Source organism: Ochotona princeps, chromosome Y (genome assembly GCF_030435755.1).
Source record: "Ochotona princeps isolate mOchPri1 chromosome Y, mOchPri1.hap1, whole genome shotgun sequence".
Lineage (NCBI taxonomy): Eukaryota > Metazoa > Chordata > Mammalia > Lagomorpha > Ochotonidae > Ochotona > Ochotona princeps.
In genome coordinates this window covers 8643053-8658357 of record NC_080866.1, presented here as the reverse complement: position 1 = coordinate 8658357, position 15305 = coordinate 8643053, and the positions used below count along the sequence as shown (strand labels likewise).

The following is a 15305-nucleotide window of genomic DNA, read 5'->3' as shown; positions in this document are numbered from 1 at the left end:
AGACATGGAAACAATCCAGATGTGCTCCCAAAGAAGAACAGTTAAAGAAGCTGTGCTACTTCTACTCCATGAAATCTATTAAGAAGAATAAAATTATGCCATTTACAACCAAGTGGTCCCAAGGTGAGTCCATTATGCTCAGTGAAATGTATCAATTCCAAAAGAGTAAATACATACGTTCTCGCTAATATTAAGAAACCATCATGGAAAGTATAACTTCAATGAACTGATCCATACTGGTTTTTATGTGTTTGTTAGTTTGTTAGTTTTAGAACTCAGTTACATTTATACCAGATACATTCTTTTCCTGACTTGACAATAAGATGCTGGACTCTATGTTTGGTATTTTCTTGCAATGGGGGAATCTCAACTGAACTTGAACTGTGGTTATGCAACAAGGTGTAGGAATCCACCATGGTTGGAGGGTTTGGGGAGCGGTGAGGAAAATCCAAGTACCTGTGAAACTGTGTCACATAAACAATATAATGAATGAATTAAAATAAATAAATAAATAAATAAAGAAGCCATCATGGAAAGTATAACTTCAGTGACCTGATCCATACTGGGTTTTATTTGTTTGTTAGTTTGTTAGTTTTTGACTCTTATATTTATTTATTTTTTTGCTGCATCCCATCTTCTGATGTTTTAGATTTCAGTTTCATTATCCCAAATACATTCTTTCCTTTATTTGAATTCCTCACTGCCTCATGGATTACATGGTGGCATCATTTTTCCCAAGAGACTTATTTTTGATAAAGATTGGTTAATTTTTATTGCAAAGCCAGATATACAGAGGAGGAGAGACAGAGAGGAAGATCTTCTGTCCGATGATTCACTCCCCAAGTGAGCTCAAGGGCCGATGCTGTGCTGATCCAGAGCCAGGAGCCAGGAACCTCCTCCATGTCTCCCGCACGGGTGCAGGATCCCAAAGCTTTGGGCTATCCTTGACTGCTTTTGCAGGCCACAAACAGGAAGCTGAATGGGAAGTGGAGCTGCCAGAATTAGAACCATTGCCTATATGGGATCCCAACATGCTCATGGTGAGGACTTTAGCCACTAGTCCATGCTGCTGGGCCATAAGAGACTTGTATGTGTGTGTGTGTGTGTGTGTGTGTGTGTGTGTCTTTGTCACACTTGTGTTGGTTAATTAATGGTGGTTTTTCCATGGTGTTGTAATTGCTGTGGTGATTTCTGTTGCTGTTATTCTAATTCATACCAGTATTTGACCTTGTTTCATGACTTCTCATTTATGGAAATGTACAGGGATGAAGTACTGGGGCCTGCCATATCCAGATGTGGGGGAACAATGCAACATTCATTCCTGCTTCCAAACAAAAGGTGGGCTCCCAATAAAATTGTTGGAAATATGTAGACAATGGGTTGCTGAACTGTTTGACATTGTCTGTACCAGCAATGCTTGGGCACACATCAATAATAGACTGATGGAAATATGACATAATTGTGGAATTATGGGGAAGTTTTTTTTTTTTTTTGTGCTGTGGGGCAGAATCCCAGTCTATACAATATTGAACCACAAAATTCAAAAATTTCAAAATAAAATATATACAAAAAAGCAAAAGAATGAGCTAATGAGAAGTACAATGTTCAAGAGTAAAAGCAGAGACCAAATCACAACATAGATAACTGAAGACTCCCCTGCCAAGGAAGAAAAGCCTTTAGCTCCCTCAGTGATAACTGAGGACTACATTGAGAAAATGGGGCTACAGAATGACAGTGGCAGAAGAAAAATCTCAGAGTTCAAAGATATTTCTTATTTTTTTTTTAAAGATTTATTTTATTTTTATTACAAAGTCAGATATACAAGGAGGAGAGACAGAGAGGAAGTGGAGTTGCCTGGATTAGAACCAGCGGCCATATGGGATCAAGGAGAGGACCTTAGCCACTAGGCCACGCTGCCAAGCCCCAAAGATATTTCTTATTACAATCGGGAAGCAAATAAAATTTGGAAGCAGAGCTGGGTAAAGCTATAAAAGAAGAAAAGGCATTTAAGAAGTAAGACACACTGTTAAAAGGCCCACATAGAAGAGTTATAGAAATCCTAGAAGGTGCAGAAAGAGACGTTCTGTTTAAAAATGCATTCAATGGGCCAAGCAGCATGGGCTAGCACCTGGGGTTCTTGTCTTGGAGCCGGCCGGGGTCCCATGTGGGTGCTGGTTCTAATCCTGGTAGCTCCATGTCCCATCTGGTTCTCTGATTGTGGCCTGGTAAGCAGTCGAGGACAGCCCAAAACTCTGGGTCCTGCACCCATGTGGGAGACCCAGAAGAAACACCTGGCTCCTGGCTACGGATTGACTCAGCTCCAGCTGTTGCACCCACTTGCGGAGTGAATCATCAGACAGAAAATCTTCCTCTCTGTCTCTCGTCCTCTCTGTATATCTGACTTTGTAACAAAAATAAATAAATCTTTATCAAAGAAATGAATTCAATATGCCTGGCATGGTAGGCTAGAGTTCAGAATCATCGTTTTTCATGCATCAAGAACTCATAGGACACTAGTTCTAATACCCACGACCCGACTTACCCTACAGCTCCTGGCTTGTGTCCTTGGAAAACAGTGAAGGATGGCCCAAACCATGCAATGCTGCACCCAGACTGGAGACCTAGAAGAGGCTCCTGGCTCCTGTTTTCGGATCGACTCATCTCCTGCCATCAGTGATACTTGGGAAGTGAGTCAACAGGCAGAAGATCTTCCTCTGACTCTCCTGCTCTATATATTTCACTTCCCAATAAACATAAAATAAATCTATTTTAAACAACAAATTCAATGAAATAACATATGAGAAATTTCATAACATGCAGACAGAATGTACATTAATATCCAGGAAGGGCACAGAACTCCCTATAGGTGTTTGGACCAAAAGTAATCTTGACCGCAATGCAAGATAATCAATCTCTAGTCAATGGAACACAAGGAAGAAATCCTTCAATGTGATCGAGAAAAAAAAAAAAAAAAAGATCAATTGACATATAGAGTAAGTACAATTAAATTCATAGCTGATCTCTCACAGGAGACTATAGGTCAGAAGAGAATGGTGTGATATATTCCAAATTCTGGAAGCAAAGATTGTGAGTTCAGGATAACATCTCAGCAAAGCTTTCCTTTGTCATCTTCTCCTATTTTTTTTGATTTTTATTTATTTTCATTTTTGGTGATTTTTAACATAAGTGATTAGGATGAATAGGGTCAAAGGCTACAGGACATTGGGTGAGATCACAATTTCTACGTTCTCTTTTTTTTTTATTGCTGAATCTGGAGGAAGGGAGTAGTCAAGGAGAGAAGTCACATTCAGCCTCCTTTATTGACAAGGCAGATAAACAGAGAGGAGGAAAGACAGAGATCTTCTGTTCAATGATTCAGTCTCAAAGTGACCACAATGCCCAGATATGAGCCAATCTGAAACCAGGAGCCAGGAGCTTCTTCTAGTTCTCCCATGTGCATTCAGGGTCCCAAGGCTTTAGGCCATGCTCGACTGCTTCCCAGGCCACAAACAGGGTACTGGATGGGAAGTGAAGTGGACCACTGGGATTAGAGCCAGCACCAATATGGGATCCTGGCCTGTGCAAGTGAGGACTCTAGGCTACCATGCTGGGCCTGGCTTTGTTTTGTAAAAATGAAGATTCTTCCTCAGTAAAGAAAAAGGAATATGCCTTGACTGCTCTCCATGAGCCAGCATGCGGGTGGAGCCATGGGCAGGCCTTCCAAAACCAGAGTGTCTTTGGGAGGAAGAAATGTCTTTGCTTTCACAATATGCCTTATACACAAATTGTCTGGCTCCAATTCTATGAAATTTGTGAGGTTGTTCAGTGCACAGCTGTTAGCCAAGAAGAAGGAAACTTACAACTGACAGTTCATTTTTTTTTCGTGTTATAAAATTTATTTGTGTAAGCATTCAGACATTTTAGGTGGCATAGATGATATGTAGATTCTACTGCAAGGTGCAACAGAAAATTGTACTGGAAAAGACAGCACATCTGGCGCAGGCCAGCAGCAGCCCAACTCCAAATGAATGTTAGACGAGAGTGCGTCGTCCAGGAGAAAGGTGGAATAATAATAATTTAAAGCTCCATGAGACAAGATAGGTTCTGATTTAAAACACTAAGAAATCATACACTTGGTCAGTGTGTGCACAGTAACTCCTTATGCACGCCCAAAGGTGTTCTGTAAAAATGACTCTATATACAGATCTGTACACCGACCCACCAGAGCGATTCTCCGTCTCCCAGGGGAGCTGTCAACTTAAAGCAGGATACCTGAGGTTTCATGTCTGTAGTTGCCTTATCATAATCCCAAATATACACTTTCAGGTGTGTGTGTGTGTGTGTGTGTGTGTGTGTGTGTGTGTGTGTTTAAAGACACTTTCCTTGAATATGTGCACTATGGTGAAAAGCAAAACAGAAATAATAAAACGATCGCTTGCAGGAGCTGGCTCTCCCACCCCATCTATCCAAGAGACTTCATCTGGCCATGGCACAGTGAGGGCCAGGGCACCGGTGTCTGTGAGGATGGCTCCTCAGCGGCGCACCTGCTCAGCAGCCAGCAGAGGCTCTCCTTGACTTTGAGAAAGGAGGATGAAGAAGAAGAAAGAAAACCCCAAACCCATAATGACACAGCGTTTCAGTGTGATGAGGTTCCTCCACCACTCAGAGAGTATCTCTGCAGCCGCTGCACCAGCTGGGCCACCCTGGTGTCGGAGATCCCGGGGCAGGCCTCCTCTGCCAGGTAAATGACTCCACATAGCTCCTCAATGGAACCCACGCTCCCGCCACACGCCTGGCACTTCTTTCAACTGAGCAAGCAGAGGAGAGATTATTGTAGATAAACACGGGGAGAAAAGCCTCTTTGGGATGTCTGTCAACTTATTTCTTCCGAGATCGCCTGGTGGAAGAGCCCCATTCTCCAGATTCTTGGGGTCCTTCTCTCGGATGGTGAAGATCCAGTGCCCCGAGTCACTACTCCAGCGGCCTGGCCGTCTGTTTCCACATCCGAGTCTTCAGGTCTGAAGTCCTCATGGCTCTTCTCAGCCTTCCACCTCTTGTACCTGTCTATAAGCTCAGTCAGGTAGGACGTCTTCTTGGCATTGCGGAGTATAAACTTGTACTTCAGCAGCTCCTTAGCAGTGGGTCTGAAGCTGGGCTCCTTGTTGAGACAGGCCTCCACGAACTCCTTGAGTGGCTTGCTGTAGTTGCCCTCCAACGTGGGCGGGTTGTTCTTTGGGATGAGGAACAAGATTTTCATGGGGTGCAGCTCTGAGTGAGGGGACTTCCCCGTGGCCAGCTCGATGGTGGTGATGCCCAGGGACCAGATGTCTGCCTTTGAGTCATAGGCTGACTGCTTGATCACCTCAGGCGCCATCCAGAAGGGGGTGCCCACAAAGGTGTTCCTTTTGATCTGGGTGTCTGTCAGCTGGCCCGCCACTCCAAAATCAGCCAGTTTCACAGCCCCGTGTTCAGACAGCAGGACGTTGGCCGCTTTCATGTCTCTGTGGATCTTCTTCTCTGAGTGCAGGTACTCGAGCACTTTCAGGATCTCCCTTAGGATGGTGGCAATCTGAGTCTCATCTAACGGGCCAGGTTCTAACAGGTCCAGGGCCAAGCTTCCGCGGAGGTACTCCAAGATAATCCACAGCTTGGTGTCCTTCAGATAAGATCCGTAGTACTTGGTTACGTAGGGACTGTCGCACTGACTCAGCACAGTGGTCTCTTGCTGGATGTTCTCTATCCGCGCGGGCGAACAGGCCCACGGGCCGCTCCGGATCCCGAGGCCACCCCAGCCCCGGGCGAGTCCCTGCGGGCGGCGGGGCTCTGAGACAGGCTGCAGGCCGCATCTCCGTGCACGGCGCCCAGAAGCGGAGCGGAGCGGGAGGGGGGTCCGAGCAAGAGCCGCTGCCACCACCACCTCCACCTCCACCGCTGCTTCTAGGAGGGAGCCAGGTGGCCTTGGGCCTGTACACTCTAGCCGCCCGGACCTGGAGTTGTCACGCACAACCGGCGGAGCCCACGAGTTTGAGTTCTGCGTGCTGAATTCTGAATCCTGAACACTGTATTCTGTGTTCTGATTTCTAAGTTGTAAATTCTGTGTGCTGAATTGCGAGTTCTGAATACTGAGTTCTCATGCTGAGTTCTGAATTCTGAGGTCTGAGTTCAAAATTATGAGATTTGAATTTTGAGTTGTGTATTCCATTTTATGAGTGCCGAGTTCTGAATTCTGAGTTCTGAAGCATGAGTACTGCATTCTGAGGTCTGAGTTTAATGTTTTTAATTGTGTACTGAATTCTGAGTTCTGAGTACTGGATTCTGAGTTCTGATTTCTGAGTTTGGATGACTGAGTTCTGTGATGCTAGTTCTAGGTCCTGATTTCTGAGTTCTTAGTTCTGAATTCTGAGTTCGGAGTTCTGAGTTCTGAACTCTGTGTTCTGAGATTTGAGTTCCGTGTTCTGAATTCTAACTTCTGAATTCTGAGTTCTGAGTACTGAAATCTAAGTTCTGCATTCCGAGATGAAGTGTGAGTTCTGAACTCTGAGCTCTGAAATCTGAATGCTGAATTCTGATGTCTGAATTCTGAGTTCAGAGTTCTGATTTCTGAAATTTGAGTTCTGAGTTCTTAGTTCAGAGCTCGAGTTTCTAATTCTGAGTTCTGAATTCTGAGTTCTGAGTTTTGAGTCCTGAATTCTGAGTTCTGAAATCTGAGTATTGTGTTCTGAGTTCTGAAATTTGAGTTCTGAGGTAACATTGTCCCAGACCAGAAGAGATGATTTATTCCTAGATACTCACTATTTTTCAAAGGCTAAAGGTGTTAATTATTCTAGTGATTTCAGGATCAGACAGCATACAAAAAAAAAAAAAAAAAAAAAAAAAAAAAACAACCTGACAGTTCAAGCACAACATGCACTTTGCCCCCATGGCGATTCTCTGGTTTCATGGCCCCTACAGAGATGAGCATCAGGATTATTTAGAAGGAGGAGCAAGCGCTTGCAATGGGGGAATCTCAACTGAACTTGAACTGTGGTTATGCAACAAGGTGGAGGAATCCACCATGGTGGGAGGGTTTGGGGAGGGGTGGGGAGAATCCCAGTACCTATGAAACTGTGTCACATAATACAATGTAATTAATGAATTTAAAATAAAATAAAAAAACAAACAAACAAACAAACAAAAACTGCATGGACATTTGTTTTCCATTAAATCTCTGGTTTTAATTCATTTCCCCTGAAATTTAAACATCTGTTTATTTAAACAGCAAAGAATGACACATCTAGAGATTGACACAGCAGTTGAAAGAATCAGAGCATGCAGAGGGCAGAGAGAGGTGGGGAGCTTCACTCCTTGAGTAACCTGGATAGCACCCAAATCAGTCTCAGATCAGAAAGCTTTATTCAGTTTTCCCAGAGGGTTGTAAGACCTCAATCACTTATCTCCTCACCAAGTGTTACTAAGTTGTATATCAACAATTTGCTAGAGTCAGAGATAGGGTCAGTTCTGGAACCCAGGCACTCTGCCATGGGAAACAGGCATATTAACTGGCATCTTCACTCCTAGGACAACTGAATTCCTCTCCATAAAGTATTTACATATAGGCTAAGTAACCTGACCCCCCCCCCTTTTTTTTAAATCATCCCCAAAGAGCTTAAAACGTAATCATGTTTCTAGAGGCTCTATTTGTTTTGTGTTGAGTGTGACCCAAGCATGCAATTGCATCCCTAACAGCTTGATCATCCTCATGAGGCCTCACCCTCCTTGGGCTTCCTAGTGGGCCTAGAAAGACAACTCCTGAAATTATTTTCTTACCAAGTTTTTGTGTAGAGTGCTGTCCTGAGCTGTTTGATTCCTTAGGATGGAACACTGCTTTCCGGCCCTTCTTTGAGCCAGTGGTGTTTAGTAAATTTGCTGTTCCTGATGATTCCTTCATACTGATTTCATTATGTAAATGCCCGTTGGACTTTCCCTTTAATGAAAAAGTAACATATTTATTTTTTTTTAAACTCACTGTTCAGTCCAGTTGTCCTTTGGGATTGCAAAATGTTTTCAGATACATGGCATTCTTTAAAGTATCAGCAAACATGGGAACTATGTGCGGTGATTAAATACTGAAGGGAAAAGCAGTGTCTGTGTTTCTAGTGTATTTGGGGATAGATCACATCATTTGAGGCTGCTTCTCTCCAGATGGTTTTCAATTACCTCTACACAAGTGAAAGTGGAAAAGGGGAGGACATTTAGAAAGATAATCTGGAGAACAACATTTGTGAAAGCATGTCGGTAGGGCTTCTTTAGGAAAGTATGTCTTGGGCTTGGTGTCGTGGTCTAGTGGTTAATCCTCCCCTAAACGCCCCGGGATCCCATATGAGCACCAGTTCTAATCCTGGAAGCTCCACGTTATATCCAGCTTCCTGCTTGTGGCCTGGGAAAGCAATCTAGGACGGCCCAATGCATTGGGACACTGCACCCGCGTGGGATACCTGGAAGAGGTTCCTGGTTCCTGGCTTCGGATCGGTAGGTACGGGCCCTTGCAGCTCACTTGGGGAGTGAATGATCAGATGGAAGATCTTCCTTTCTGTCTCTTCTCTTCTATGTATATCTGACTTTGTAATAAAAATAAATGTTTTTTTAAAAAAAAGTATGTCTTATCAAACTGTGGACCGTGAAGGGAAAATATAGGAAAGCACAGACAGGATGAAATACAACTGGAGAATTTGGTAGCATACATGAGGTTACGAAGAGGTGAAATCAGATGATTGTTCAAAAAGTAAGATGGTGATAAAAGCTGAAAATGACAATACCCTGAGCAAATTTGATTTGGGGATTGGATGAGCTGGTGCCTATATCAATTGGCTTGAACCCAGGTGTAAAGTTAGATTCTTCTCCACAGCTACTCTTCGTGACCTATATCAATTGGCATACACATAGCTAAAGTTCATTTTGAGATATTACATACTCATTAATGTGCATTTAGTAATATTTTTATAGTACTGCTACCAGTTTACCATGTTTTTATTCCTGAATACCTATTCAGCAAGATATACATATTTTTAGAATTCCTTGGACTTGCTTTTCTGTTTCATCAGAAAATTTTGAATGAATTTTCCAGAAAACTTGGAGAAGTTCTTCATAACCCAAACTCTGCCAAAATTTAGGAGAAATATTTGTAATCAACTGGACACTCAAAAGTTATGTTGTATTGTAGAAGCAACAGGAAACAAAAATAATTGCAAACATTGGAAGGACTGCTTACTTAGTACCCAGAGAAAGAGGAGGTTGTTTTGTCCTACAAGAATGAGGACATGAGTTTAAGATAAAATTCTGTTTAATGTATGAGTGAACACAGAGGGAAGTTTAAGTTACTGCCTGTTTGATACATTCTCCACATTAAACCCTGGAGTCTTCAGGCTTGGATGTTCTCTCTCTCTCTCTCCAGTAAGATTTTATGTTTTTTCGTAAGGAACATTTTCAAGAGAAAAAGAAACAAGTATTATCCACCCACTGGATCATTCCCAAGTGACAGCCACAACCAGAGCCAGACTGATCTGAAGCCCAGAACCAGGAGCCTCCTCCACGTCTCCCACATGGTGCCATGGTCCTAAGGCTTTGGGTCATCCTCCACTGCTTTCCCAGGCCATCAGCAGGGAACTGGATGGGAAGTGGAACAGCTGGGAATTGAACTGGCTTCCACATGGGACCTCGGAGTGTGCAAGGTAAGGATTTAGCCACTAGGCCCTTGGAGACTTTCTCTGCTCTAAATAAAGTCCCTATGAAGGTGTGGACACCCATTCTTATCTCAAACACTTAACAGTACTATACCTCACGTTCCTCAACGTTTAAATGAGTGTTTTTCAGTAACTGATTCATAGGGTTGTTGGAAGGTTTAACTGTGTGTGTTGATGATAAATCTTACAAAGTCTGAAATACTGTGAAAATAACACAAGAAGCAGCGATTATTTGGCTTGTCTTGTTTAAGCTTCCTGATCATGTTAGCTATTATGAAAGATCATGACAGAAAGAAGACAGTTAATAGTATACGGTGTCCTTTCTTCTCTTACCTGTGAAGGACTTAAGAGGATCATTATTTATTGATTTATTATTATTTTATTTTAGTGAATGTGTTTTAAGAGCTACTCACCTTCTACTGTCTGCTGTGCTTCTTTTTGCAGGTCATGCGACGAGGTTTGACTAGAAGGTGACAAGAAAGCATTGATAAATATTTCAAAACTTTGAAAACTCTTACCAGAAAAGAATTTTGAATCAGAGTAGTGATTGTACTTGTGATCCAGATGTGACATGAAATTATCTTTGAACTATCACTAAGATGTATGTGTATGTGTTGAAGATTTTTTCTTTAAAACAGACCAAAAAAAGCAAAAGAAATCCTTCATTTCCACCACACCTCTGACTTATGTCTATTGTGTTCAATTAAATAAAGTAATTTGATTTTCAGAATTTAACGCATGAACAATTTAGGAATAGAAGGAAATTTCCTTGAAAAGAAAATAAAAATCAAATCGAAAAATCTGTAGTTAATTGCATACTTAGCTTTTAGAAATTGAAAATCTTTTCTCTAAGATCAGAAACAAGGAATCGTTTCTACATACTTGCTACTTTTATTTGATCTGAAACTTTTCCTAGACAGAACAATGAGGCGAGGAAATAACTTCTCCAATTTGGAAATGAAGCAACATGTTGTCTCCATTCGCATTTGGCATGAGCTTACACATGGAAAACCCTGAAAATTCCATTAACAACCTGTGAGAGTTAATAAAAAAAAAACTGGCATAGTCATCAGAAAGAAAGTCAACACTTCCAATGAATTTTTGGACAGCAGCTTAAGTAGTCTACAACATCAGCAACCCCATTCTTGAGCACTGGTTTCAGTTTCACCTGTCACTTTCACTTCATCACCTGGTGGTGCAATTGGGGAAGCAGGAAGTAATGGCCCTAATACTTGGGATTCTTCTACCCAAAAGAAAGCTTCCAGTTTCTAATGTTGACCAGGCTAATCTGCACAGACTAGGGAGTGAATAAATGGGTAGATCTCTCTGTCTCTTTTTCGCTCCCTTTCTCTGACTTTGAACAATATAAACACACCACTTATGTACGAGATTTGTTGTGCTTCTGTCTTGAATTAGTTCATGTTAACTGTCAAGTGTTCATACATTTTCCACTTTTTGTCTAATTAATAGCACAGTTCCTGTTCTAGGATCTTATGTCAGCAGCCTCTGATCGGCACTGTTTTCAAGATAGTAAATGGTGTTAATCAAATATTGCTGAGTTTGATGCCAAGAATGTTTTTCAGTTGCTTCTTATTTCTCCTGGCCCTCACTTTCTTTACTAGGCCTCTATTTTCTAAAGCATCAGTGTTGTCCAGGGGCTGTGAGTGCGAGCGCTCAAAAGAAAACCAGTAGAGGGGGCTTTCAGAGTTAAATTAAAACAAAATCTTCTCTTTGGACAATACACCTAGAAGGAGAAATGGAAGGCAAAGCGATTCATAGCACTCCCAGGATGGACTGGGAGTATTGCGTACAGGGGAGAGGTCTGCATAGTCAGAACACAAACATCCTTGTCCATATTCATCCCTGAACAGGTGGGACAAGGGGAGGGGAAACACACAGGCACAATGGGCTGATGCTGCATAGGTCTGTGTGACTTCCATGCTGTATTTCCACTTCATTTTTTGAAAGTAGGTCTGCTCTGACTTGCCAGTCTTTGCACACTATTCCTTGGAGAACTACATGGAAATTTTTTGGAAGGCATCTTGGAATGTTAGAAGACAGGACAGGTTGCTGTGTCATCACAGTGGCCACAGAAGAACAAGCTATCAGCCATGCCCTTAGTCTCGAGGCAGTTGTTAATTCTGCCAATGCTAAACATCTGTCCTGCACCTCCGGTGCCAACCTCACTAACACAGCAATGTGCCCGAGGCTCTCACCTGCAGATTTCCCAGTGCTGAAGCTGGGTGTGTCCAAGCTTGCTTTGACAGGAACTTTGATACATGTGATTCTGGTATCCAGCTCCAACTCCTCTGAGTTTGTCATCAGGCAAGAATTCTTAGAGAGGGAAGATGCAGGGGCTTGCTGGGAGCTAGATCTGAAAACCAGGAACACAGTCATGGGCTGTGGCACCAGCAGGATAGTGATCAACAGGCAGGCTCTGCACTCACTGAATTCCTGCAGCTCTAGACATCTGCTGTCTCAACAAAGAGAGGTACATCGTCTTGGAAACCAGAATGCGGGGCAGACAGGCAGTTAATGGAATTCAGGGCTCCTTTGGAGTGGGGATAGGGCCAAGCATTCAACTTGCAGACCTTCAGGTTTGTACTGAAGAATGATGGGCTACCCCACAGGTGGATAAAGTTTGTGGTCTCAGGTGAAACAGGGTTGGAGTCTAAGATGGGAAGCTTATGAGCCTGACTGAAGAGTATGTGCGTTTTGCTACTTTGAGGTTACTGAATCCGGGGTAAGTGTATGCTTATTTGAGGCTGAGCATTTGTGTGAATGAGGCTTGGGATCTCTCAAGTTGGGCAGTTTAGGACTGGCCCTGGACTTTATTCAAAGGGCAACTCTGTGATTGGTGACATGCTGGGTGGGGGTTATTGCAGCACACCAGGTTTGAGGGCAAAGGGCTCTCTCAGGCTAGTAGACATGGTCTCTCAACCACAAAGGACCCATACTCTATCACCCTGAGGAAATTGTTAGGTGCTCAGTTTGAAGGGGCCTGTGGCACAGGCTAAGGTGAAAGGGGTCTCACTACAATGCCAAGGCCTGGGCTCTGGTCTATTATTCATGCTCTCCCAAGTGCTGTTAACCATTGTTGTCCCCTCCTGTGACACGTCTGGGATTACAGAAAATGCCAGCATGGAGGGTTAATGTTCTGTATGGTACTGGCTCTCTGATGATGCTATGATGAAAGCAGTAGTGCTGGTTGGCAATGTAGGAACTGATGGTGCAGGGCAGAGGAAGGAGCCATCACTATCAGTCATGGTTACCTCAGCCTTGGGTCCTGTTGGTTTGGGTGGAGCTGAGTTTACTCGCACCCAAGTCCTGGCCCTATGCACAGCACATCTGTGTCCTACTCAGGGAATAATAAGACCTAAAAGAGTCAAGCTCAAGTCAAGCTTCAACTTCAGGATGCTGCATTTATGCTGGGCCTTTCTGGAACCAAATCCACACTTGTTTTCAATAGCTCAACTCCAGGCAGAAGCAACTGTGTCCTGAAAAGTCAAAATCCATGTTGTGTATTGTGTCCTGGGTATGCTGAAGCACATGTGGGCTGTTTCTGGGTGTGCCAGTGTCTATATGTGTGATGGTTCCTGGGAGTTCAGGGTGTATATGTGTGCTATTTTCTGAGATGTCAGCATCTGAACTAATGCATATTCTTTGGTGTTCAGCACCTCTCCATGTGTACTGCTTTCTGAAAGGCTAGGGGAAATGTGTTAATTATTTCACTGGAGGCAGGGCTCTGAGGTAGGTACTTTCCCTTTGAACCTTGGGATTAGATGTATCTTGTTTCCTTGAATTCTGGAGAGTGTGCATGTGTTACTCCCTAGGAGTGTGCTCTGATAGCTCTCACTTGTATTGCTCTGGCAGTGGTATTGGTCTCATTTTCAAGAACTAGGCCATTAGTTATAGCATTATGATTGTACCTGTGAGTTGTGGAGTCTATTTTCTGTTGTTAATATCACATTGCCAGGTCTGTGTTGTAGTGAATGTGTACCAATCATAAATTGCAGCATATTATTGTCCTGGTAAGTTCAATGGTTTCTTGGTGAGACCATCTCTGGTCTGAAGGTAGAGCCAGCAGAGTATCATCCCAATCAATTAAAAGCCCCAACATAATATTTCCAACCATTTACAACATCATGGCATTAATTGAATGGTATTGATTAACGAATAAGTTAATAGGGAAATGCAGGTTCTCAACCACATCCTGTGACTTCTTCATAGACATTTCAAATTTGTTTTACATTCAACCGTGTTCTATACACCTTAGGAGTAGGCCCTCACCTCCTAAAAAAGACTCCAAAAACAGTAGAAATCGAGACCAAAATAAACAATTGGGACCTCATCAAGCTAAGAAGCTTCTGTACAACTAGAGAAACAATCAACAAAGTAAAAAAGCAACCCACAGAATGGGAGAAGATTTTCACGCACGACATAGGTGACAGAGGGCTAATTTCCAGAATATACAAAGCACTGCAAAACAACCAAAATGTCAAAACACACAAGCTACTCAAGAAATGGGCACGGGAAATGGGCAGACATTTCACAAAGGAACAAACCCAAATGGCAAACAAGCATATGAAAAAATGCTCAAGTTCCCTGGCAATAATGGAAATCCAAATGAAGACAACAATGAGGTACCACCTAACACCAGTAAGGATGGCACACATACATAATACCACCAACACTTGTTGGAGAGAATGTGGGGAAAAGGGAAACCTTCTCCACTGCTGGTGGGACTGCAGACTGGTACAGCCTCTATGGGAATCAGTATGGCGAATACTCAAACAACTGAAAATCAACATGCCATATGATCCAGCAATAGCACTCCTAGGGATATATCCAAAACATCTCCTACAGAAAAAACCAACAAACACGCTTATGTTCATAGCAGCACAGTCTACAATCGCAAAAACCTAGAAGCAACCAAAATGCCCATCAATAGAAGACTGGATAAGAAAGCTATGGTTCATCTACTCTATGGAATACTACTCAGCTATTAAAAAAACCGAAATGCAGTTCTTTGTGGTCAAATGGGCCCGACTGGAATCCATAATGCTAAGAGAAATGAACCAATCGCAAAAGGTTAAATACCACATGTTTGCCTTAACTTGAGATGAAAAGATGACAACCCGAAAGATTGTACCTGTATATTGTAATATTATTGCAATCTCTAAAAACCTGTATCCAATACAATAAGATAATGCGATATAATCTATAAACCAACAATTAATGTCAGAATACTTAAGATCTACATCGAAAAATTGTAAAACCTACTATACACTCAATACGCTATGTTAATCCATAATGGGGTGGGGGGAAGTGCCGGGAAGCCTTTCAGGACCATAAAAAGAGTGAGGAAACGTACAATATAGCCTATCAAGATCAAATCTGGTAATTCATAGACAACAGATTCAAAGCGGCACTAAACAATAGTAAAACTACTGTACCAATGCATGAGGGCAGAATCGGGTGTGATCCTGACAACCTCTTAACAGGAGGTCATGTGCGTGGAGCAAGGGGGCACTCCAGGGAGGAGCAGGTTGGAAAGAAGAAAGCCTGGATCCCAACCATGAGGAC

The 15305-nt window shown here is 42.7% G+C and overlaps 1 protein-coding gene across 1 annotated transcript in view; it reads right to left on the bottom strand.

Moving 5' to 3' along the window:
* Positions 1-4136: 4136 nt before the first annotated feature.
* Positions 4137-15305, bottom strand: part of LOC131478707 (serine/threonine-protein kinase 24-like) — a 50604-nt gene continuing 39435 nt past the window's right edge. The window contains 3 exon segments of the mRNA XM_058659291.1: positions 4137-4772; positions 4774-4991; positions 4994-6031. Of these exon segments, the coding sequence (XP_058515274.1) occupies positions 4637-4772; positions 4774-4991; positions 4994-6031 (1392 nt within the window). The 3' untranslated portion in view covers positions 4137-4636.